Raw genomic sequence first — 25,567 nt, 5'->3', positions numbered from 1 at the left:
CAAGTGTATTAACTGTTTACATGACCCAGGGAATCCTAGTGGTGTTCTAGTAAGTCCTTAACATCTGGCTCTCCAGACTTATAAAAACAAAAGAAAGAAAGAAATGACAAGCCCTGATTTGCAGTTTGCTAATTCTTATGGTGTATATACTCCCACCATGCCAAGTTCAAGCTACCAACTGAGTTCAGTGAATTTGGAGTTGGGAAGAGATACAATGGGCTCTCCTGAGCCCACAGGGGCTGGTTTCAGCTCCTCAGTGTTACTCCTCCTTAGAGTCTGAGGTAATAGCTGACAACAACAATAACTTCAAAGGAGGATTTGGCTAGCTTCAAGGTGGATGGAAGGTAAAGTCAAAAGCAGTCGAATACCTCTGTAGGTCAATGAGGTATCTATGTGAATCTCTCCTCATTAGTGTATGAGTAAAGAGAAAGAATTCAGGGTGAAGCCTTAAGTGGAAAAATACTCAAAACAAGGCAAAAGAACAATACCCTGAAAATTATTTACTACAGCAGCAAAATAAGAATTTTCAAAAGCTGCTTGACATCCACAGTAGGAAGAAGGCTGACCTCAGTGGAACAGGAGCATAAAGTAGCAAGCATGAAGCTTGCCATATGAAAGGACATCAGAATCAGCTGAAAGAAGAATGAATAAAGAAGGATTGTAAGGAAACACAATGTACAATAGAAGAATTAAAAATCCACAGTAAAGTCAATAAAGGCAAAAGGAATATGGGGAATATAATGAAGTTGATATTATGGAGGACCAAATAGGATATGTTCTCCCAGGATGCAAAGGAAAGAGATAAAAACATTGAAAGAGAAAATGATAGAAATAGAGAACAGAGATGAGAGTTCAAAACTAAGAGTTACAGGAAGACTTTAGAAAGAACCCAGAACCACTGAGTGGAAGAAATAACTAAAGGAATAATTGAAAGGAACATGCTGAAGTAGAAAAATCCTGCACCTACAGATCCAAAAGTCTCATCTTATTTCGGTAAAACCAAAGGAAAAGAGATCCACACTACACTTATTTTGTCAATAAAAAACTAACATAAACTTTGGTCTCTATACATTCATCTATTCTTGTCTTTTTATGAGGGTAAGGTCATAACAATATTTTTCCTTTTGTGATTGATTTATTTCACTCAGCACAATGCCTTCAAGCTCCATCTATATTTGTAGCATGTATCAAGACTTCGTTTCTCCTGCTGGCTAAGTAGTATTGGATTAGGGCTCTACAGCTATTTACTGTAATTGATATCAATAAGTTGTACACCTGTAAAAAGTTGAATTGGGAAAAGCTGTGTGATACATGTATTTACAACAATGACAAAAAAAAAAAAAAAAAAAGCGTAGCTGCTGAAACTGCTTATGTACAACCAAAAACCAGATGGTGCCTGGTTACCATTACTGAACATTTTGATCAAGGATATTGTAAAAGAATCCTGATCAAAAGGGGGGAAATGCAAAACAGAATTTAAAATTCTCACAGACTCCAGACTTTCTGGAGTCTTGGAGGTTAGATGAAACCCTTAAACTTTTGCCCTGAGATAATCTTTAAAACTAAAACCAAAAATATCATTTGAAGTCTTCTTAAAACCAAACAACAGTTTAGTTAACCTATTAAAAAATATCTGCCATGAGCATTATGCTCTTTTAAGAAATATCTATATGGGATCAAAGTGACGAGCAACTCAAAAGATTAGATAAGAATCTTAGAGGGCAGTGAGCTTATGTTAATGAGGGAAGAATAGCTCAGAAACGGAGGATGAGAGTATTTGCACAACTTGAAGAATATAATCATTGTCACTGAATTGTACATGTAGAAACTATTGAATTGCTGCTTATTCTGTTGTGTATATATTCTCAACAACAAATAAATTAAAAAAGAAGAAAAAATCCTAATATAACAAAAAAGAATATCTTCAACTTAAAAGGCATAAAACAAATTACCTACAAAGGAAATAAAACCAGGCCAACCCCCATTTTCTGTTCCTTTGCTTATAAATACTAGAAGATATTCTACAGAATTTTGAGGGGAAGAGGTTCTGTCTTTTATATTTAAGAGGAAAGAAGGACCTGGTGTTAAGGGATTTGGAGAATCTGGGAGCAGAGATAGGACTGAGGATGAAGTATCCATGGGGGAGTTTGGAAAAGGTCAGGAATGAGGCAGAGGGCTCTACCCATATTTGTGATTGTTTGCCTTTAAGACCCTGGGAGGTTCATATGTTATGTTTTTATTTTTACGATGAGCATCAGTCCAGTCCAGTTGCTGTCAAGTTGGTTCCGACTCATGGTGACCCATGTGTATTGGAACAGAACTGTGCTCTGCAGGGTTTTCTTTTTCCCCATAGAGTTTTCAGTGGCTGGCTGAGTTTTTGGAAGTCGATCACCAGGCCTTTCTTTCAAGGTGCCTCTGGGTAGACACAAACCTCCAGCCTTTCAGTTAGCAGTTGAGTGCATTGAGCACATTAACTGTTTGCACCACCCAGAGACTCCAATGAGCACGAGTTCCATTATTAAAAATTAAAAACATAACCACATGAGGTGGATCAGGAAAATGTTTTCCATTTTGTTGACGGGACACTGCGTGGATACTAACCAAAAGGTTAGTGGTTCAAGTTCACCCGGAGGTACCTTGGAAGAAAGGCCTGGCAATCTACTTCTGAAAAATCAGGTATTGAAAACCCTATGGAGCACAGTTCTGCTCTGATGCACATGGGGCACTATGAGTTGGAATGACTTCATGGCAACTGGTGGTGTGGCCCTGGTGGTGAAGGTAGTTGGTAGGGGTAAGAGCAATGCCCAGGCAAAGCCTAAGACACTGATTCTCAGACTCCAGCCACATCAAAACCACCTGAAGGGGTTGTTAAAACTCAGAGTTCTATGTCCCACCCCCAGAGTCCTTATTTCTTAAGACTGATGTGGGGTTTGGGAATCTGCATTTTCAACAAGCTGGTAGATGATGTTGCTGGTACTTGTAGTATACTAGTATACTAGCCTAGGAAGAGAGAGAGGATCAGGGAGTTGGCATTTGTATGTAGACTTGCAGAACGAGTAAGAGTTCACCAGGCAAGTGAAGAATGTTTTTTAGACTAGGGAAATTTCATCTTGCAGATTCGGGGATGGGGAATGGACCCTTTGGTGCCCAGTTGAGTTATGAGCAATTTCAAAAATAATTCTGCAGGTTCACACTACTCGCTTTGGAGTGTCCCCATAGGTCTATGGCTGACAGGTAAAATTTAAAATGTTTAATGTGGGAGAGACCTTGGTCCCACCCCATTCTTTGATGAGGTAAGTATGGATTAAGGGACACAGTGTGGCTTGTGTCAATGCCTATGAGCAGGAGAGCCAGGATTACAGACCAAACTTCCAAACACCTGTTCTGTCTAAGTACATCACTTCCCCCTCCTCCTCACTCCTGTTTCCCTGGGTCCTTCTAGACAGTTCTTTCCTAAGCAAGTTTCATGTTCCAACCTCTGCTCCAAGTCCTGCAGACACCACAGAAAGGGTTAAGTTGTGTTGAACTGGAGGCCTGAGCCAAGTACAGAGTGTCCATTGTGTGCCCACCCCCTCTGGAGGAGTCTCTGACTGCTGGAATGTGGCAAGGTAAAACGTTTTCACCTTGTGTTGGCTTCTGTCTTCTGAGTGTATGCGTGTTTGCACGCGCACACACGCCCACACAGGTGTGTTGTCAGGGGTGCATCACAGGCAGACCCACAGTTATTTCCCAGACTCACCAAAAAGATTGAACTGTGAACGTGGGGTGGCAAGTAGGTGCTGGGGAGAAGGCCGAAGGAGGGTAGTAGCTTCGTGTGCTGGTAAAGTAAACAGACAGGTTAGGTGTCTTTGCTCTTTTACTTTGAAAGCTTCTTTGTCTTTTTATGTTTTTCCCTAAGGTGAAGGGTGCATGTAGACACAAGGGTCCAGGTTACGCTGCTCAGCATAGGCAGTGCATTTTGCTGGGGCCACCTGGGTGGGTAGAGCTTCCATCAGAATAGTTTGAACCATAGGACTTTGAATAGCTGTCAGGGGGCTAATTCATTTTCATTCAGAAAGAGCTTTTTGAGTGCCCAACTCTGCACTAGGTGCAGAAGGGAATGCAAGAGTTGTACAGCTACAGCCTGGCCCTGACTGAGACTAAGTTGAAGATGAGTTAGGAAAATGAGGTTTGTGTACTCCAAACAACTAGAAGACTAATATTTAGTGGCAAAATATAAAGCCAGGCACAATGTAAGTCAGATCAGGTTTTCAAAATGTTGCCATGGAGAAGCAAAGACTTGGGTGTGACCTTGATGTATGGGAAGGCTTGGGAGCTGTTAGTTTATTTGTTCATCCATTGCTGTATGCAACAGACACCTGGAGGCTACTGATTGTATGCCAGGCATTGCTTGGGTCAGTGGAAGGTATAAGAAAAGATTATACAAATATACCAAAAAAAAAATATATCTCTATATATATATAGATATACCAAGGCAGAAAGAATTCTATGTGTGAAATGCCAGTATGGAAATTAGTTTGATTTGAGTAGAGAACGGAGATTGACTGATAATGAATCCTAAGACTTGACCCTTAAGATGGCCCAGTATGGAGAGTCGGGGATCGATGTGTTCCTGAAGATTGGGATTATTTGAACTGCATTATTTTTTCATCCGTAGTATCTATCATGTCATATTCACCCTGCCCTGGTTCAAGCCCTCATGCCATAAGAACTGTATTTCAGCCAAGCCTCCTTTATAGCCCTCTTGGTTTAATATCAGGTTCCCTTTATCTATCCTTCATACCACATGCCAGAATTATCTTCCTAAAGCACAACTTTGATAATGGTCCTCCCTTACTGACATCCCTTAAATGGCTTCACATTACCTGTAAGTCCAAACTCATTAGTGTGACGTTCAAGGACCTCCCATGGTCGGGCTCTAACATTTTATTTCTAACCATACCTTTCACCAGTCCTCATCGTGTACCACACCCCCTAGCCAATCATTAACTCTTCTTTCCTGAACAACCCTGCACACTTGCTCTACGCTTTGCCTCTACTTACTGAAACTCCTCAAGGTCAAAGCCACATCCTATTACTGTCCTTGAAGCCGTCCTGTGTAGTTTCCTATCTACACCCTGCCTAAGCAGAAAACACTTTATCTTCACTTTGTTTTTTTTATTATTGTTGTTGCTGTTGAGTTAGCTCTGACTCACGACGACCCCATGTACAACAGAACAAATCATTGCCTGGTTGTCTGCCATCTTCACAATTGTTGGTAGGTGTGAGTCCATGGTTGTGGCCACTGTATATTTTGACTGCCTTCAACCTAGGGGGCTCATCTTCCAGCATTATGTTAGATGATATTCTGTGGTGATCTGCAGGTTTTTCATTGGCTAATTTTTAGAAGTAGATCGCCAGGCCTTTTTTACTAGTATGTCTTAGTCTTGAAGCTCTGTTGAAACCTGCCTGTCACCACCACCCATCTACCAGTTTGTTGTACCACGGTGGCTTGTGTGTTGATATGATTTCTAGAAGCCTTGCCACTTGTATTTCAAATATCAGCAGGTTCACCCATGGTGGACAGGTTTCAGCCAATCCTTTATTTTAGTATGTATAAAATTCTGCTCTCTTGTAGCATTATTTTTCAACTCTGTCTTTAACAGTATAAACTTCTTGAAGAAATTGTGTTTTCATTGTATCTTAGTATCTTGGCTTGAAGAGAGATGAAAAAATATTGAATTTTCCTTTTTTGTGGATGTCTTCTTTCATTTGTAGTTTTAAAACTTTGTCTTATAAATTAATTGATGATCTGTGCAGTTAAATATAAGAAACTCTGAAATGAACTTTTTTTTTAAGATGGGCAATACTTTCTTAATAATCTTTCTACTTCATACCATGTTCCATTTAGTGGAAGTGTCGATTTAACCTTCTTTTGTCTCATTGTGGAACCTGCAACATACATTGGCCTACTCTAGTTCAAAGGTCCAAGTGGATTTAGTTTAGAAACTTTTGTTACATTTTATTTATTTTGTTGTTACTGTTGAGACTATGCACAGCAAAACACACACCAATTCAACAGTTTCTATATGTACAATTCAGTGACATTGATTACATTCCTTGAGTTGTGCAACCATTTCACCCTCCTTTTCTGAGTTGTTTCTTCTCCATTAACATAAATTCACTGCCCACTAAGGCTCCTATCTAATCTTATGAGTTGGTGTTCTCAATTTGATCCCGTATTGATGGTTCTTAAAAGAGCATAATGCTCAAGGCAGACTTTTTTTTTTACTAGTTAAGCTAAGTAATTGGTTTTAAGAAGACTTCAAGGGATATTTCTGGTTTAAGATTTAAAGACTATCTCAGGGCAATAGTTTTGTGGGTTCATCTAGCCTCCATGCCTCCAGAAATTCTGGAGTCCATGAGAATTTGAAATTCCGTTCTGCAGTGTCCCCCTTTTGATCAGGATTCCTGTATAGAATCCTTGATCAAAATGTGCAGTAATGGTAACCAGGCACCATCTAGTTCTTCTGGTCTCATGGCAAAAGAAGCAGTTATTCATGGAAGCAATTAGCCACACATTCTATATCCTCCTACTCTTGACTCTCCTTTTGGCTTCTGTTGATCCGGGTGAATAGAGAACAGTTGTTGAGCCGTGGATGGCTACTTGCAAGCTTTTAAGACCCCAGTTACTTTGCGGTTAACCAGGAGGTAGAACAGAAGCACTAAACACTTTAACTGGGTCAGTTAACTGGGATGTCCAATGAAACCATGACCCCAAACCTCTAAACCAAGGAACCAAATCCCGGGAGGTTTTTGGTTGTACATAAGCAGTCTCAACAGCTACTCTTTTTTGTTTTGTTTTTATCTTTGTGAATATATCTATCATACAACTTTTGTCAATTTAACTTTTAGAAATTTTTTTTTGGAGAATATGCCTCACCTTTTGCCCTAACCCAAGAATAACTTTATAAGTAGGTATCCAAAACTCACTGCCATCAATTCAATTCTGACCCATAGCAACCCTATAAGATAGAGTAGAACTGCCCCGTAGGGTTTCCTGGCCTATAGATCTTTTATGGAAATGGACTGCCAGAACTTTCTCACATGGTGCGTCTGGTGGGTTTGAATTGCTGACCATTTGGTTAGCAACCAAGCACGTATAACCACTGCACCACCAGGACTCTTTATGCACGTATCAGGGGTGTAAAATGTAATGTTGGAGGTTCCTCTCAGAGGTAAACCACTAAACACTCCTGTGATAAGAAAGCATGGCTCACAGTTTGTGTGGATCTGAGTTACAAGCTGAGAAGGACCCACTGGCCCTTTGCTGCCTAATGAGCAGGAACGTGTCCTAAGGCATCTTGATACCTTCGACAGCTAGGGTGGTGCCTGACACTAGTAAGATTGGCCTCAGTGAATGCTGAGTTGCATATGACTTTTTAAAAATTATGTAAGGTTTTGGGCAGGTAGGCAGATCAGTCTAGATGAGACAGATAATCTTACAAAAAAAGAAACAAATGACATCTAGTCTATCTGTCCCTTTTGTGGCATGGGTCACAGGTGGCTGTTCTGGGTGTGCTTGACAGCTTCAGCAAAGCCCGTCCTTCCTTCACTGGGGCAGCCCCTTCTCTTCCTGAAATGCTGTATTGGATTTTCCTCTAAGTGGAAGCAGTTGTAAATGTGTCTTTCTGCAGTGCTGAGCAGTTTCCAGGAGCTGAGTACGTTCCTGGGCGTCTCTGGGGAGCAGGGTCCATGCTAGAGCCTGGCTGCCTTGCTGGCTGGCTTCCTCACAGGGCATCAGCTGAAAATGTGCTGATTCCAGGGGGAGAAAACACATGCCCCATCTTCAGGTTCTCGGTTCTTGGCTGTTCTGAACGCGTCGTTGCAGGCCCTGCTGGGCATTTTCTGGTAGGCATATTGGCTGGCCAGTTCTTTAAATTGACGGGCTCAGAGGTAGAAACTTACAGTGTTCAACTGTCTAAGAAGGCTTGAGTGTGATCTAACATACAGCCCGAGGGTGGAGGGGATGATGTCTGGAGGTTTTGTGCAGCCCCAGGGTTGTATAGTTTCTCTTAGGAATGAGCGTTGGGGCTTCCTTTTGAGCTTTGAAAATTGTGAGTGTGAAATTGGGAATTATAGGGTATGGAGTGGGTAAAGGTGAAGGGTAGTTTAACTGATCTTGCAATAGTCCAGAGAGAACCTAACTGATTTTTCTCTTCTCCTTGGGGAGCAGACCAGAGTTGGTGATCTGGAGGTGATTCCTGACACCCCCCTAAACCAGTCGAAACCAGTTACCATCGGGTTGATTCTGACTCATGGAAGACACCATGTGTGTCAGAATAGAACTCTGCTCTATAGGTTTAAATGGCTGATATTTTGGGAAATAGATTGCCAGGCCTTTCTTCTGAGGTACCTTTGGGTAGACTTGAACCTCCAGCCTTTTGGTTAGCAGCCGAGTGTAGTAACCATCTGCACCACCCAGGGACTCAGGCCTATAAAATGTCTGAGCTCTCTCTCCTTTTCATTGTTACGTAGACACAATGCCACTTTATTTAAGGAACTAGAAAAGGAATTAAAACCATCTAGAAGTTTTGTCTTAAGTGTTTTATTACAGCTAAATGTCCTTGGTGTCAATGGAAAAACATTTTAGAGTTAGTTTTGCATTAATCACAGTGTTATAAGTGATTTCCCACCACACTTTTTGTTTCCCCTTTTCAAGCCTTGCACCTAAGCTCTAAGAAGTAAGTGGAAGACTTGTGTATACTTGAAATAATTTATAGTAAAAATGATAAAGGAAGATCAAGAGATCAGCTAAATGTCCCTCCTCCAAGGGGACGGAGAGCTTGGCCCAGGTAGCTCGGGCTGTGATCAGCTTTGCAAACCGTCTTTCACATGTGAGAGGGAAATGGTGCAAGAAGCCAACCAGGGGCTCTTCCCACAGACCCAAGCATCAGCACTGTAGACTTCCCTTTCGTCATGGTTGGTTTTGATGGTGACTCAGCCAGTGGCTTCAGCATAGGAAACCTCCGGCTTTTACTGGGCTGGAGGACTTGCCCTGTTATCTTTATACTTGAGCCCACAGCCATACAAATTAATAACCATCCATTATGAGTGCATATGCGTGTGCATTTCCCTTTTGCTTCAGTGTAATCCAATTTGGTTATGTGCACATTCTGGTTTGGTTTCTTTCCATCATTTTTTCTGATGCATAGATAAGTGGCAAGGGGCTTCTGGAACTTATATTGAGTTTCTTTGGGGGTGGTTTTCTTTCCTGCCTTGCCTAATTATTTCTCTGCTTCTCAGTTACAGATCTGATCACTTCTGAGCACCTCACCGTGTCTCCATCCCTGGGACTCTGAACTCAGCAGCTGGACCCCTTTGTTCTGGGAATTTTGGGCCTCCTGGATTCTGACCTTCCTCTTTCCCCCTTGCTCCTTCCCCCTCCTGAGTACTCCTGAAGACTGTAGGATTGCCATGGAGTCCAGGGAAATCTTAAGCAGCTCCCGGCAAAGAGGGGGCGAGTCGGAGTTCCTGCCAGCGTCCTCAGCCAAGCCCCCGGCTGCCCCTGGCTGTGCAGGGGAACCTTTGCTCTCTACTCCAGGACCTGGGAAGGGGATCCCCGTGGGCGGAGAACGCATGGAGCCAGAGGAGGAGGATGAACTGGGCTCAGGGCGGGATGTGGATTCCAACTCCAATGCAGACAGTGAGAAATGGGTGGCTGGAGACGGCTTGGAAGAACAGGAGTTTTCTATCAAGGAGGCAAACTTCAGCGAGGGGAGTCTGAAGCTGAAGATTCAGACCACAAAGAGGGCCAAGAAACCCCCAAAGAACCTGGAGAACTATATATGCCCACCTGAGATCAAGATCACCATCAAGCAGTCTGGAGACCAGAAGCTATCCCGGGCTGGAAAAAATAGCAAAGCTACGAAGGAGGAGGAAAGAAGCCACTCCAAAAAGAAGGTAGGGAGACCTGTCTTAAAGACTTGGTGTTTGCTTTTGCAGTTTTATGCACAAGTTTTTAGGATCTATTTGCTATGACTTATTTACGTCTGAATTACCAATCCCCTTGGTGGAATATTTAAGGCCTGTATTTTCAGGGTCCTCAGAAGAAATGCCTCTGATATAATCTTGATATAATATCCAATTTATCATTGTCCCTTCTATCCATCTGAAAATAATAACTACTAGAATCGCAAATCTGGAAGAGTTCCTACTTATACAGCGGCCAATGGCTAGGTAAGCCCTGGCCAAACAGGGACAATATTTTGAATTTGCTTGCTTTAATATTCACATGCGTTCTTATTAGTCAAGAGTGGAATGTTGGAAGATTTTGGTCAGTTAGAACAGTCAAGAGTTGTTATAACCTCCTTTTGGTTTCAGGAATTACTACTGCATGTCTTTCTGCAATAGGTGAGTTGCTCACCTGACTTAATCAGCCCCGTCGTGTTCCTAGTAACGAAGGCTCTTACAGGCTGAGAAGTCGTCCTTCTGAAAGACAGTGGTGAGAGTGAAAAGGGGCAGGTGATTGGCCTGAATCTTTGTCTGAGACATCGTAGACATTTAATACTGGCCTCTGGATGAACTTGGTTGGTTGTCATTTTCTTATGAAAAATCAAATATAGGTGCGGAAGGTAACTCTCTAGGTGATTGGTGATGTCCATTAGTTGGGGATGAATGGGTGCAGGTTTCACTCTATTTTGTATCATTGGGGGTTACAGTGACCTTTGCACTTGGATGGGGTGTGACACTCAGCTGTGATGGCAGGTGACTACCCTAGTGTAGAAAGTCGCTGTTTTTAAGTGTCTTTGGTGGTTAGGAAAGTCTCTCTGGGGCTTGGCTGAGGACACTGGTAAGAACCCCTTTTTTGACAGTTTTAGGGCTCTAGGTTGTAGGTGTTAATCCGAGTCTCTGTCCTTCTCACTCACATTCGATCATTTGTTTTGGAGTTAGACATGATAGATTAGCTAAAAATGGCACAGAAAAATGAGCCTCTGTCCTTCATAGCCCAGAGATAGTCTGCAGTATACCTGTTATCGCTAGTTTTTGAGCATTTTCAATAAAACTGCTCACAATCATGTATTACTTTAGGATAAGGCTGCTGTCCTTCCTCATGCTAGGTGACATGACTGATTTGTTGCATTCAAAATCCAAAGACATGTGCTAGAAGAGGTTTTCTAAGGTGACAAACTCCTCTTGGTTTGTGTAGAACTGACCTGATTTTAAAATTGAAAGTCCTGCGTCCTGGGCCCCCTCAGTCCTGGGCATACCTGACTTTCACCTTTTGGAACACAAAGGAACCTTTAGAAATTGGTTGCTTTGTCAGGGTATAGAAGTGGTGTTTCTCCACTACCCCCATTACAACATTGCAGTGAATATTTCTGTCCGTAAAATCAGAGGTTGTCTTGACCCATGCAGGAACTTTTAAGATTCTTACAGGAATGCAACAGGCTTCACTAAGAAAGTGAGGCTTTGCTTTGGAGTTGGGTCTCTTTGGCTTTGATAATGAATGTTTGTTTCCGGCCACTGAGATGTCCGGTTCTTTGTGTGTTGTTAGATTTTTGTGTGGGTAGGAAATCTTGAAAACTGTGGTAACCGTTTTCCCTCCACCCTCCCCCACTTCCCACCTACTGCCAGGATTTGAACAGTGGTCTACAGTGTTGAGTGTACAAACCCAAATTCACTGCCTTAGAAAAAGGATATGTCCTTCTGACCAGGTACCACTTTCCAGAAAGCCACAAGAACGTTCCCAAATGTAGCCTTCTGCACTTTGGAATGCCCCAGAATAAAATTTTGAAATTTGTGACATGAGGATGATTTCAAAGCTGAAATGTGCAATGTACCTCCATTCTCATATCTAAAATTCTCAGGCTGATCATTCTGACCCAAAGAGCTAGATGCCCCTTATGGCCCTCATTTGAAAAAAGAGATGAAATTGCTCATTTGAATATGTAACTTGCCAGAGTAAGCATTTCTAAGCCTCAGGAATTGGAGGGGGCAGAAGGGAAAGAGAAGGACTAAAATCCGATGCAGACTGCTGCCTTATGCTGATGCTATGATGAGTACACCCTACAAAAATTGTTCAATTCTTAGGAACTTGTTTGATATTGTACTTCTTCATCCTTTCTGCATGTATTTGTTTTCAGAGCTGTTGGTTTCCAGAAAAGAATTGTTATCAGCTCTGAATCTCGGTTACTTGATAGACGATGAGAGCATTTTCTGATTTCTATTGGATTAAAATGTTAACCTTATTATTCTTCAATTCCTGTTGTTTTGAAAACACGGGGCTGAGCAGGAAATGAAGCTTAGGTTGAGGGATGGAAACCTTGCCTACCATTTGTACTGAAAAGTTCAGAGGCATGAAGTAGGTGATCAGTAACTTGGGAGAGGGAAAAGGATGAAGATGGTATTTTATAATCAACAGATAAGCGTCTAAATCTGAATTCATGTCTTTTGGGTCTTTTTTTTTTTTTTTATAAGGTAAGCCAGTCATTGAAGAAATGCATATTGAGTGGACCTGGGAATCAGGCGCTATGATAGAAGTCAGGGAGGAGACCCCATTGAGCTGATCCTTGAGCTGGTGGAAATGCTGACATGGGGCAGGGGTTGGCAAACTATGGCCTGTGGGCCAAATCTGGTCTGCCACCTGTTTTTATATAGTCTATGAGCTAAGAATGGTTTTTAGATTTTTAAAGATTGGAAGAAAAAAAAGATATTTTGGGACATGTGAATATTAAATGAAATTCAAAATTCAGGGTTCATAAATAAAGTTTTATTGGAACACAGCCATACCAGTATGTTTACATTTTGTCAATGCCTGCTTTGAGGACAGATTTGAGTAGTTGTGTCAGAGGACGTATGGCTTACAAAGCCTGAACTATTTACTCTCTGGCCCTTATGAAAAATGTTTGCTGACCCTTGGCAGAGGGGAAGACAGAATTTCAGGATAACAAGGATTTGTTTTATTTTGTTTTGTTTTTAGTGATTCAACTCCAAACTTGGGGGCCGGGGGAAATTGGTTGTCACGTTTTGTGTGTTTTTTTTTTTTAAAGCAGATCACTTAATTTTGTCCAAGTCATTGCTTGATAGCCTCAGGCAAAAACAACTTACATTGGATCCCAAATGATCTTCTTTATCATAAAAAGAAAACTCCATGGGATAATGATGGTATTTCTCGTGCATGACAGGCTACCTCCTTTTTAGATTAGTTAACCTCTGTTTCTCCGTGGTCTCCTGGAGTGAAGTAGTACCTGCATGGGATCCTCAAGAACTTTATTTCAAATTTCAAACCTAGGAGCAACCCTCCATAGGGGAAGGCAGGATAGACGGACAAGGAACATGGCTACTTTAGTGATAGGATTTCAGGAGAACCCACTGAAAATACTACCTCATTGGCTCAAGGCTGTATGACTCCTCTAACCAGGGGACATGTTATTCATCTTCCAGACAAAAGATGGACTAAATATTAAAATGATTCCTAGGAAAGGGTTTTATGATGAATAGATTTCCATGAGGTGTGAGGCCAATATTTGACAGGAAGTAAAGGCTGAGGATAGAGCTCAGAATGTATTTCAGGCCCTTAGGACTGGCCTTTGGACAGATCCTGCTTTGCCGGTGGACTTCAAAAATGTAAAGTTATTCTTTATCATAGGACCAACACTGTGGCACCTTACACTTAATCAGGTAAGTGGTTTAATAACTTTGTTGTTCTTAGTTGCTACCAAGTCAGATGCCCCATGGCGACTTTATATGTGACAGAATGAAACATTGCCCAGTCTTGCACCATTTTCATGATCATTGATATGTTTGAGACCATTGTTAGAGCTATTGTGTAGGGCCTTCCGACCTAGGGGCCTCATCTTCCAGCACAATATCAGACAGTTTTCCATTGTGATCCATAAGATTTTCATTGGCTCATTTCAAAATTAATCTCTAGGCTTTTCTTCCTAGTCTGTTTTAGTCTGGGAGCTTCACTGAAATCTGTCCACCATGGGTAACCCTGCTGGTATCTGAAATACCAGTGACACAGCTTCCAGCATTGTGGCAACATGCAAGCCACCGCAGTACAACAAACTGACAGACGAGTGGTGGTATAATAACTTCAGCTTCCTTTAATCCCCGTCTAGTTCACTCAATACAAACAAGAGAGAAAGTGAGGGTGTGACTCAAAAGCAATTTCAGGAAAAATACGTGAGCATAAAGAGTACTGGCGGGGGGACAGGGTTTTGAGGAGGCTGTCAGCTGGGCCGAGCTAACACCTGTTCTGTTTCTGGAGAACCATGGGGATTGGAGGCACCCACCCAGAATCAACAACCAGAGAAGGGGGAGGTCCTAGATGAACTCTCTACAATGGCCCAAGTTAGAACATGTAGTATGGTAGCCTGACACCAACTGGCTTTGTGACTTTAGGATCCAGTATATAGCCTTGCTGAGACCCAGTTTCCTTATCAGAAAATAGAGATAACAATTTCTACATGATAGCCCTGGTGGTGCAATAGCTGCTAACTGAAAGGTTGTCGGTTCAAACCTACCCAGGGGCTCTCAGGGAGAAAGACCTGGCAATCTGCTCCTGTTAAGATTACAGCCAAGAAAACCCTATGAGGTAGTTCTGCTTTGTCATGTGGGATCACTGTAAGTGGGAATCGATAGCACCCAACAGTAACATAGATCAATGGAAGATTTTAGGGAAAAAAATAGATAACTTACAGAGCACCCAGCTTAATGACAGCTCTGATTTATTGATTACCTACTATGTGGCAGGTCCTCTACTAGCTGTTTTACATGTATTCACCTTTTTCTGTTTGTCCTTACAATAATCCTTCCAGACAGGTATTATTATTTTATAGATGAGGAAGTTGAGGCTCAGCTTTCTTGAAAGGGGAACGGGCAGGAAGGGATAGAGCGGCCTTCAAGGCCAATTCTTTTAGACTCCACAGCTAATGCTGCCTTCCGGTCCTTTAGCTGCCACACTCTATAAAAGTAGAGAACTGCTGGGAGGTAAGGTTCTAGCCCTGGGGCATTTCTTCCACAGCTTCCCACATTAACTAGGTGATAGGATTGCATTGTGACACGTTAAGTTATGTTCCAGGGTGTTGGAGGGAGCTTTCAAAGGCTCATGAATTAAAGTCCAATTTTTTTCCTGTACTATGCTTATGCTTAGGAAGGACATCATACTTAGTAGAGTGTTAGTGATAAAGAGGAAGACGGTTAACAAAAAGAGGAAGACGATTGACACAGTGGCTGCAACAATGGGCTCAAGCATAACAATGATAATGAGGATGGTGCAAGACTGGGCAGTATTTCTTTCTGTTGTATATAGGGTCACTATGAGTTGGAACTGACTTGATGACATCTAACAACAACAACATGCTTATGGATTTTCTTTGCTTTTGATCAAAGTACAACTTCTATTTCATTTCCTTGGACTTAATTTTCCCTCCTCTCCAGCTCCATCAGGAGAACCTGTTTCCTCCATCCAGTAGCAAGTACTTCCACCTCACGTTCATCAGGTTCAGCCATGGCCCTATGTACATACTCAGGATTTGTTCCTGAAACCCCTCCTAGACCATTGTAATGTGTCTGTGGAAGGACTCTTGAATTCTGTTCTGAGCAGTCGTCCTCTTTTGGGAAATCTAGTAGGTCATGCATTTATTTACTTATTCCTCAAATAGCCTCTTCCTTGTGATAAATACACAAAATATGGGTAGAATAAAGGTTTTTTAGGTGCTGTCGATGGAAACCTAGGTTGGCAGCAGATTGCAGAGGGTAATAAATATCAATAAGTAAATGGGTCTGGATTTAATTCTGTAAGTAGTAGGAGTGCTCTGCAGGCTTTGAAGTGGGGAGAGGGGAGTATTGGGGGCCTGGGGACATGATGACAGTGATGTGGTACAGAGGCTTACAGTGGGAGAGATAAAAGAGGAGCCTTTTGGTGCTGCACGTGTCAGTGAGGAGGGACAGCACTAGGGTTAGACATTTTCCTGTTGGGTCCTGAGAGGCACATTTCTTCTTGACCCTTTGTGGTTGTAGCAATTTGGTATACCAGGTGGGTGAGGAGAGGGTATGGGTGGGAATGTTGGGCAGGGGATGAGAGATGGTTTGCTTTGCCAAGGACCCAGATTGTCTCACCTCTGAATTCTGCACCTACTGTTACCTACTTGGGGACCCCTGGTGGCACAGTGGTTAAGTGCCAGGCCGCTGACCAAAAGATCAGCAGTTCCAACACACCAGCAGCTCCGTGGGAGAAAGATGGAGCAGTCTGCTTCCGTAAAGATTTACAGCCTTGGAAACCCTATAGGGCAGTTCTTCTCTGTCCTGTAGGGTCTCTATGAGTCAGAATGGACTTGATGGCAATGGGTTTTGTTTGGTTTTGGTTACCTACTCTTCTACTATGGCAGGTGGCCCTGACCATCCTGTAGTGAGCCATTTATCCTCCTTGTGGTTCAAGTGCCCTCCGCTCTCCATCATTTTACCCAGTACCATGTCTGGTCAGTCCCAGGTATATTGTTTGACTGAGGGCTTGGACTCCCTCCTTCTGTGGCTGGGTATGTGGTGTTCTTGCTGGGAGCACGAGCTTCTTCCTCCACAGCATCCTCAACCTGATTGGGAGTGCAGGTCTCACCACCATTTCCTGGCAGAGGCTGAATTCCTCCTCTAATTTTATTTTTTCTCTCCATTTATTTTTGTTTTTAAGCAGCATATTCCTATTCATCAGACTGCCTGGAACTTTTGTTTCCTGACAGGTTTCTCTCTCTGAAAAAAGAAAAAAAAAACATTGCTGTCGAGTCAGTCCTGACTCATAGCAACCCTATAGGACAGAGTAGAACTGCCCCATAGAGTTTCCAAGGAGCGCCTGATAGATTTGAACTGCCAGCCTTTTGGTTAGCAGCCATAGCACTTAACCACTATGCCACCAGGGTTTCTTTCTAGTTTATTTTATAGCTAAAGTAGCATGGAGGGTGATGAATGGCCTTCTCCACAAATTATTTGTCTCCACGGGGCAGCAGGTAACACTTGACACCTTGGACTGCAGGTGTTGGGGGAAAAAAAAAAAAACAACTCGGACTTAGAGGTGGGAGCCCTCAGCACTAGCTCTGCCTCTGTTATTAAATGGTTTCAGCAAGAATGTTTTACCTCCCAGGGTTTCAGTTTCTGCATGTTAAAACAAAACAAGACAAAAAAAAAAAAAAAATCCACTAAAACAGAATAAAAACAAAAATGGCTTCTGACCTCTGAAGCCTTATTTCTGCTCTAAACACTGGGGACTTGCAAAGCCGTTCTGTAACGGGGGCAAGTCTTTCCATTCAAGAACATGACTTATTATAAACATAGATGTTTGACCTCTCTTTGGACCCACAGTTCCTTCATCAGATTGTTTCCTTTTTGCCCAATATGTTAAAAGCCCTAAAATCATGGGAGCAAGTGTCAGAGTTCAGCTTACAAAGTAGTGAGATTTGCTAAACTTGAGTTCCATGAGGATATGCTGGGAATATTTGGTCTTTTTTCCCCTCGCCTGTATTTTCTTTTTTCCTTCCTGTGTTTGTGATTCTCTGGGAGTTTAGAGCGCCAGGCTAGTCCTTTCGTGTTGGTGTTCATCTTCCCTTGGTAGTCGGTTTCACTTTGGGCTTCCCCAAGGAAGGCCCTTTGGTGAACTCCATGCCATTGAAGTGAGTCTGGCAGAGTAACAAAGCAGGAAGCTGTTCTGTTAGTATGGGTGATCTTTCATGCCATAAACGCTCATTCATTTACTCATTCCTCAAATAACATCTTCTTTGTGATGCACAAAGTATGGATAGAAAAATTGTTTTTCAGGTACTACAGAGCCCTGGTTGCACAGTGGTTAAGACCTTGGCTGATAATCAAAAGGTCTGCAGTTCGAATCCACCAGCCACTCCTTGGAAACCCTATGGGGCAGTTCTACTCTGTCCTATAGGATCACTGTAGGGTCACTATGAGTTGGAATTGACTTGACCACAACGAGTTTGATTATTTTGGTTTGGTGGATGGAAAGCTAGGTTGCTATGAGATTGCAGAGTATAATGGATATCAAATAACTAAATGGGGAGTCCCTGGGTGGCACAAACTTAAGTGTTCAACTACTAACTGAAAGGTTGGCAGTTTGAACACACCCTGAGGCAAAGACAGGCCTGGCAATCTTCTTCTGAAAGGTCACAGCCTTGAAAATCCCACGGAGTAGTTCTACTCTGTACACATGATGTCACCATGAGTGAGAATTGACTCCATGACAACTAACAACAACAAATGAGTTTGGATTTTTTCTGTAAATAGTAGGAGTGTTTAGCGGATTTTGCACCAGGGATGGGGAGTATTGGGGCCTGGGGAACGTGATGACAGTGATGGTGTGCAGAGAGGCTTAAAATGGGAAATAGCAGGTGCAGAATACAGGGATCAGTTAGCAAGAGTCCCTGTGTGGAGAGTTGATTAGAACCCAGGTTCCAGCTCCAGGACTGGGCTATCTCTGCTCCTGAATTAAGAGAACCTGACTTAGAATCCAGGCTCCACTGCTTGCTGACTCCATCTAACCTCAGGCAAGTTACTTAACCTTTGGAAACTGGTTCCTGATTTAAGGAAATCAGGGATAGTGTCTTCTGGAGGATTAAATGATGTGCCTGCCAGACACCTAGCACAGCACCTCGTTCAGGACGTGTTCCTTTCACTCCCACTAGGACATCTGTTTCCCTCTGACCACCCACAGGACCGTCCTGTCCTCACATGGGTGCAGCAAAGGCATGCAGTGATCCACGGTGGACCTGGGCGGCTTGCTGACGTGGACTGTTTCAGAAGCCATATTCTTTGGGCTAGTCCTGTTTCCCTATTGCTCATGACTGTGTTTAATTGTGTTTGCTGGGGGCAGCGTTCGTGTCTTATTTCTGATACCCGTGCAAATATCTACTAGCAGAATATATTAGCGATGCTTTTTTTTTTTTGTCGGTGGTGGGAATTACTATGGAGATTTATTTAGAGATCCTTCAAAGGTCTTTTATCTCTGTGGTCATTTATCTGCCAAACCAGTATTTCTGCTGAGCACAAAGGAAAACTCAAAATAAAAGTTTTAAAGTGGCGTCAAAGGAACCACCAAGGGCGGTTTGGCAGGCGGCTGCCTTTTACTGCTGCTGTGCTCCCAGTGTTTACAGCGGTACCCCTTCTCCATCATTGCAATTTACATCCTCCAAAAGTCCCCCCATAGCCATGGCCATGTTGCCAGCTGACCTTCAGGTACTTTTCCCTTTTTTTTAACTTTTTAATAAAGGGCAACATCAACAATCCCTTTTGAGCTAGCTTTTCTCTATCCTATACCTTTAGAAACCCTGATAGCGCAGTGGTCAAGACCCTATCATATGATTTCTGATTCACTGACCTTCAAGTTAAAAATGTCCAGCCTTCAAAATACAACAATGTAGAACATCCCAGGATATCACCCAAACTGCCTTGCCTACCTCCTGGATTTGATCAGGAAGGCATTAGAATCAGTTAAGGGCATTAGTTAAGAGGCTGTGGTGGTTCAGAGGTAGAATTCTCACCTTCCAGGCAGTCAGGAAAAATTGGTTCTATTCCCCATTAATGCACTGCAGGTGCCAGCCCCCCTCACTACTCCCGTCTGTCAGTGGAGGCTTGCCTGTTGCTATGATACTGAACAGGTTTCAGTAGAGCTTCTAGTTAGATTAAGACTAGGAAGAAAGGCCTGGCAATCTATGTCTGAAAATCAGCCATTGAAAACCTTGTGAATCATGAAGGTCCAGTCCCTTTGTGCATGGGGTCATCATGAGTCAGGGCCTGGCTAGACAGCAGCTAACAACAAGGGCATCCAAGGCAGGCGGTACAGGGATGTGTGTGGTTCTCAAACCTTGGTCCAGAGACCTTGGTTTAGGCTGTTGACTACATTAAATATAGAAAACAAATAGCGCGAGGTGTTGAAGCCATGTGTTTTAAGGGGAATAAAATAAGAAAGTTTTGTTCATCCGCAATATGGTATGAATTCATGTTATAATTTGCACACTGCCAAACTGCTTTGAGGAGCAGGTTTCAGCGTGTTAGGGTCCTGGGGTGACTTGGGCTTGGAAAGTGGAGTTGAGGCTCTGGACACCCACACTGAGCAAGAATCAACAGCCTGAAGGAGAGACCGCCCTGGGGCAGAAGTTCAGTAGAGCCAGGACCCCAGGAGGTGAGTAGTCAGACCCAGCTTGCAAATGTCCATGTCAACACCTAGTCGCACCACATTGTCCTGAGTGTGCACGAAAGAGTCTGAATTACCACTGCCTGGTGGAATTGTGAGCTCCTCCATGCTGAGGAAGTTAAAGCTGAGGAACCCAAGACCAGAGCCCTGCAAGGCTGAGGGTTGAACTATATAACTTCTAGGGCTCCCTCCGCCATTCCACAATATTCCAGTGGACCTTGCCCTATGAAGAAAAGGGGCTTCCCTGTGTATCTTGAGAGTGCGTTTCTGTCTGAAGTCCCAGGTTTTTTTCCCTGCCTGCCCCTCCCTCCTTGAGCCAACTTCCCTTGCCTGGCTACCAGCCTGACCTCACCAGCAGAAACAATGGAGGCCTTTATTTATTCTGAAAAGTCCAGGCAGTTCCCACTTTGGTGCCTGGCTTGTGAGGCCACCTGATAATCATCATTAGTATCAAGTGCAGGTTGCTTCATTGTTTTCTAAATCTTATTTACAGGGTTTTTTCCACAGGCCTTCTCCTTGGCCTCCCACAAGTTTCTACCCAAGTTTCACAGTGGAGGATGGGGGTTGGGGTGGTAGAATTCTCCAAGGACATAGGCAGACAGAAGCTCTGGTCCTCAAGGTGGACCACCATGCCTTGCTAATAAGAAGTCATCATGTGCAAATATTAATTTGTCCAAGAGTGTGGGCAGCCTTTCATGCCAAACCAGGTAGTTCCTTAGCTTAGTGTTGCTAATGAGAAACCAGCTCAGGAATTTCAGCATTTTTCACAGCATAATATACCCCTGGAAAAGCAGTTGCTTCTCATGGTGGGTCAAGGGCATCAACCTGTAGCTAAAGCCTGCTTTGGTTGAGTCAGTTTCTACACATAGTGACCCTATAGGACAGAGTAATTCTGCCTCGTAGGGTTTCCAAGGGTATAAATCTTTACGGAAGCCAACTGCCACAGTTTTCTCCCATGGAGCGGATGGTGGGTTCGAACCACTGACCTTTTGATTAGCAACCGAGCTCTTAACCACGGTGCCACCAGGGCTCCTCCTCTAGCTAAAGAGGGTCTATTTGTAGCACAGAAGGGGAATCTGTAATTTCTCCATCCTTGTCCTTTTTGGGTTTTTTTGTCCTTTTTGGAGGGCAAGGGGGTAAAAACTAATTTATTGGGTTTGTGGCCCTTACTTGGACCATCAGGTTACTGATTTGGCCCACTCTCCCTACTTGATTGCTATTGGTTGAATAAATGACAGGCTGGTGGCATGCTGTTGGATCATGACAGAAGCCAAGATTGGGAGAAGCATCAAGGGTCTGAGACCAAAACAAACCCGTTGTCATTGAGTCGATTCCTACTCATAGAAACCCTATAGGACAGAGTAGAACTGCCCCATAGAGTTTCCAAGGAGCACATGGTGGATTCGAAACCGCTGACCTCTTGGTTAAGCAGCCTTAGCACTTAACCACTATGCCACCAGGGTTTAGGGTCTGAGAAGTAGGAGTTAAATCCATTGAGTGCACAGGCTAGAATTTGGCACCAGGACAGTAGGCAAGGGCAAGTGACGAAAGGACTGGGTCCATTATTGAGTCACACTTCCAGAAGAATGGACAACACTCTGAACATTTCTCAGTATCCATCCTAAACAAACAACCGACACTGTCTACAATCCCTAATGGGCCATTATTGAGCTGCTGCTCCCAAGCCCCCAGGGAAGGGATTCACCACCTCTGGAGGCAGCTCTTGTTTTAGGAAGCACTTTTTATATTGAGCTGAAGTCATCCTTGGTACAGTCATCTAAGTCATCTCTTTTAAAGCCTGTATATTTCTGGTTCTTGAAACTTCCTTGGATACCATGGTTTCCTGATGTCCAAACATCTTCCTCCCTGGGTTAGGAATGCTGTTTTGTTGTGTCCCTCTTAGAAGGCACAAGGCTTGCAGAGCAGAGGACAATACCTGGAGGTGATCTGGTGCGCAGAATGCCAGGGGCTTGTGACCTTCTCACTGGAGCATCTGAGACAATTCACAATGTGATTCAGCAGGATTTACTTGAGGGACAATGTGTTCTTATTCTCTGACTTTGAGGTCCATGGCTTGTGCTTGACTTCTAACCTGAAGGTTGGTGGTTTGAACCCACCCAGTAGTGCTGCGGAAACCCTGGTGATGTAGTGGTTAAGTGCTATGGCTGCTAACCAAAAGGTCGGCAGTTCAAATCCACCAGGCGCTCCTTGGAAACTATGGGTGCAGTTCTACTCTGTCCTGTAGGGTTGCTATGAGCTGGAATCAACTCAACGACTACAGGTTCAATTCAGTAGTGCTGCAGAGAAAGGCTCTGACAGGCTGCTTCCATAAAGATTACAGCCAAGAAAACCCCATGGAACAGTTCTACTCTGTAACACTTGGGGTAACCATGAGTCAGAATGACTTGGCAGCAACGGGTTTGGTTTTGTTCTGTAGATGCAGCCCTGGGCTGTGATTCTTGGTGTAACCTAAAGTCAGGGTCAAGGAACCCTCCAAATCTATATTGCCTTATGTACTTTTGCTGGTCTAGATCACTCACATCCTACATACAGGTTTTTTTTTCAGGTTTTTGTGTTATCCTGCGTAGTTCTACGCAGAAATGTGAATTAAAAGTTAGTCAGAAAATCTGATTTTAATCTGAGAACTACCCAGAAGTTACAGAAAGAAGATGCCCTTGAAGAAATCTAGATACCTGTTTCATGCAGAATTTCGTGCTTTCTCTGATAGTACCCACCGTCTCTGAGTCCTGGTTTCTCCTTTACCTAATGGCCTATGGTGTCTACCTGAAAGCGTTGAACATGTGTTGTCAAAGGTAAAGTATTTTCTTCTCAGCTATGGTGCAAGCTCTCTGAGGATAGGAATTAAGTCTTTTAATATAAGATTCACTTATTTTATTTCATCAGACTGTATGTTAAACAAGTCCCTGTTAGCTCTCTGCCAATCGAGATAATTCTTTGCAAAGTACTCTTCTATCAAAACAGGTTTTGCCTCGTCTACCCTGTGTATTTTGCATTGGTTCCTTAGAAACATCTGAAATCTTTCATTGTGTTTTCTTTTTGGTGTTCCCATCCAGATACTTTAGCAGAGCTGAGGCATCAAAATTCTACAGGTATCTATAGAGTTGTATGATGTGTTCAGCATAAGTGCTGTTTGAGTATAGGAAGATCTTGTTGGGAAGCATCGATCCCAGGGCATATAGGGAAAAACTCAGGACAGTATAATCAACTGTCAACATATATGTTACAGAGAGTACCTAATATAGAACAATGATAACAACCATCATATCTGCATACCACTTTGCAAGGTGTATGCACACCCACCCAACTGGTGCCTCTTTCTGGGTTCATTGAAGTAGCTGTTATTCCTATCTGTTTCATAGACTGGGGATGGATGCTGGGAGTTTTTAAATGGCTTGCCCAAGGTTACAGCTAATTGCTGGAAGGATGAGGACTCAAACTCCCAGCTAGGTCTTCTGGTTTCCAATACCAGGAAGCTATTGTTGAAGGATTTTGGTCTAGTTTGCCCTGCTGGTACATTCTTAATGAGAAGATAGTTGTGTCCTGTCCAGCTTACCTGGTTGTTCCTGCTGCTTGCTACTTGCCTAAGCTGTGGGCAAACACTGACCATTGTGGCTTCATCCTGGAGACTCACAGCTCCTTTCTCTGGTAACCCACAGCTGTCTCCCTGCTGGAGAGCACTCTGCAGGTCACAGTGGCCACAGGAAATGGAATGCAACACAGCACAGGGCTATGGGTTATAGGCTCACTGCAACTTAATCAAGAGGTTATTTACAGGGTATGCTAAAGTGTCCTAGTTCTGACTGAAAATGTGGGGTTCAGTAAAGGGCCCCTCCAAAATTGAATTCCACAAGCACTGTCTGGCCTGAGACTTAGGGGAGGGAGGAGGTCTTCCCTGGGTCCTGGGTCCAAGTCTCAATTCTGCTTTAACAAAAATGAATCCCTGCTTTCTCGTATTTAGAAAGAAATAATTTCTTCCATCCACATTATTTTGAAGATAATTTGAACAAATGACTATAAAGTTCCAAAATGTTAAAAGCACAATGGAAACGTAAGATGTAATTCTTTAGAACTCCCCTATAATAGATTTCTAACCAACTCTAGTCTTTAATTAAACTTTCCCAGTCCCCCTCATTCACTGGCCCCTCTCTTCCCCAGCTTTTCATAAAGGCCGAGACGTGGCTGTGACGAACAACAGCTGCAAGTTGGAAGCGGTCAGCAGTGGAGTCCAGATCGCCGCCACATGGTGTAATTGCCCTTTGTGAAATTCTGGGGTGAGAGGTCAGCCCTCTTTGCCCATCTTTGTCACTTCTCAGTCATCTGTATCCTGGTGGCAGTTATGTTATCCCAGGATCCTTCCCCTGCCCCCCTCCTCATGGAGCCCAGGAAAAAACCATCTGCTGAGTTGGCTTTCAGAAGATTTTTTTTTTTAAATACCAATTTCCCTTTGTTCCGAGGCAACCTCCAATCAGGCCTAGTGTCTGCCGGGTTTGGCGAAAGGCTGGTATTGTGTTTCGTGCTCCCGGAGGAAAGGTTGTCCACTTGCTTTTCTTTTTGATTCGATTCCCTGCCATTCTGCAGGAGAGTCAGAGGTTGCAGCTGCTGCTGTCAGCTGTAAATGGGGGACCCCCTTGTTTAAGAACCTCCACGTTAATCCTTTGCCAGGGGGAGAAAGAGAAAACAAAAACAAAACAAAAAAAATGAAAATCAACACTCAACAAAAGTCTTTCTTCCTGTTCCCATCCTGTCCCATAAGTCATACCAAGATCCTACTGGTTGCTTAAGTTTAGGCCTTGGAGGTTTTCTTGAAGAGCCTTTGGTGTTCAGCCTCTTATGTTTCCTGATTTCTTTCTGAAGAACATGAAGTATCCATTAGATGCACAGGAAAGTCTTTCCTTTGTAGAAAGTATTTATCATAGAAAAATCCATTCGGCGTGCAGGTTGCTTTGCTGGGCATTTACAGCAGCCAACATTTTGGTGCTTAGAGTAGATAGGAACTTTTCAAAACACTTGATACACATTGTGTAGTAAATCCTTCCTACAACTACATTGGATATATTACAAGCCTCATTTTACAGATGAATAAAATGAGGCTCAGAGGCCTCTGGTAACTTGCCTCAGGTCTCAGAGCCAGGGCCTGAACTTGAAGCTCCCAGTCAGCTGGCCCTTGGGTCCTCAAACAGTGGTCATTGGGCTGAATCTGAGGTGCGGAACCAGAAATCTCAACTTCTGACCGGGCCTTCTAGAACCATGATAGCTGCATGTCAGGGAAGCTGGAGAGACAGTTTGGTCAAACCTGATAAAAGCATTTAAAGGTCTTCTACCCCTGAAGCTTTTTTTTTTTTACCCCTGAAGCTAGTGCTTTTTCTGTCATGT

At 43.2% G+C, this 25,567-nt stretch overlaps 1 protein-coding gene across 3 annotated transcripts in view; it reads left to right on the top strand.

Annotated features, from left to right (window-relative positions):
- Positions 1-25,567, top strand: part of SETBP1 (SET binding protein 1) — a 434,457-nt gene that overhangs the window by 15,401 nt on the left and 393,489 nt on the right. For all 3 annotated transcript variants that reach the window (XM_064294589.1, XM_064294587.1, XM_064294588.1), the window contains exon 2: positions 9,286-9,942. In XM_064294589.1, the coding sequence (XP_064150659.1) occupies positions 9,457-9,942 (486 nt within the window). In that variant the 5' untranslated portion in view covers positions 9,286-9,456. The remainder of the gene's footprint in view (positions 1-9,285; positions 9,943-25,567) is intronic.

This window comes from Loxodonta africana, chromosome 11 (genome assembly GCF_030014295.1).
Source record: "Loxodonta africana isolate mLoxAfr1 chromosome 11, mLoxAfr1.hap2, whole genome shotgun sequence".
NCBI lineage: Eukaryota > Metazoa > Chordata > Mammalia > Proboscidea > Elephantidae > Loxodonta > Loxodonta africana.
Note: the sequence above shows the minus strand (reverse complement) of the source record. Positions and strands in the feature narration are given on the sequence as shown.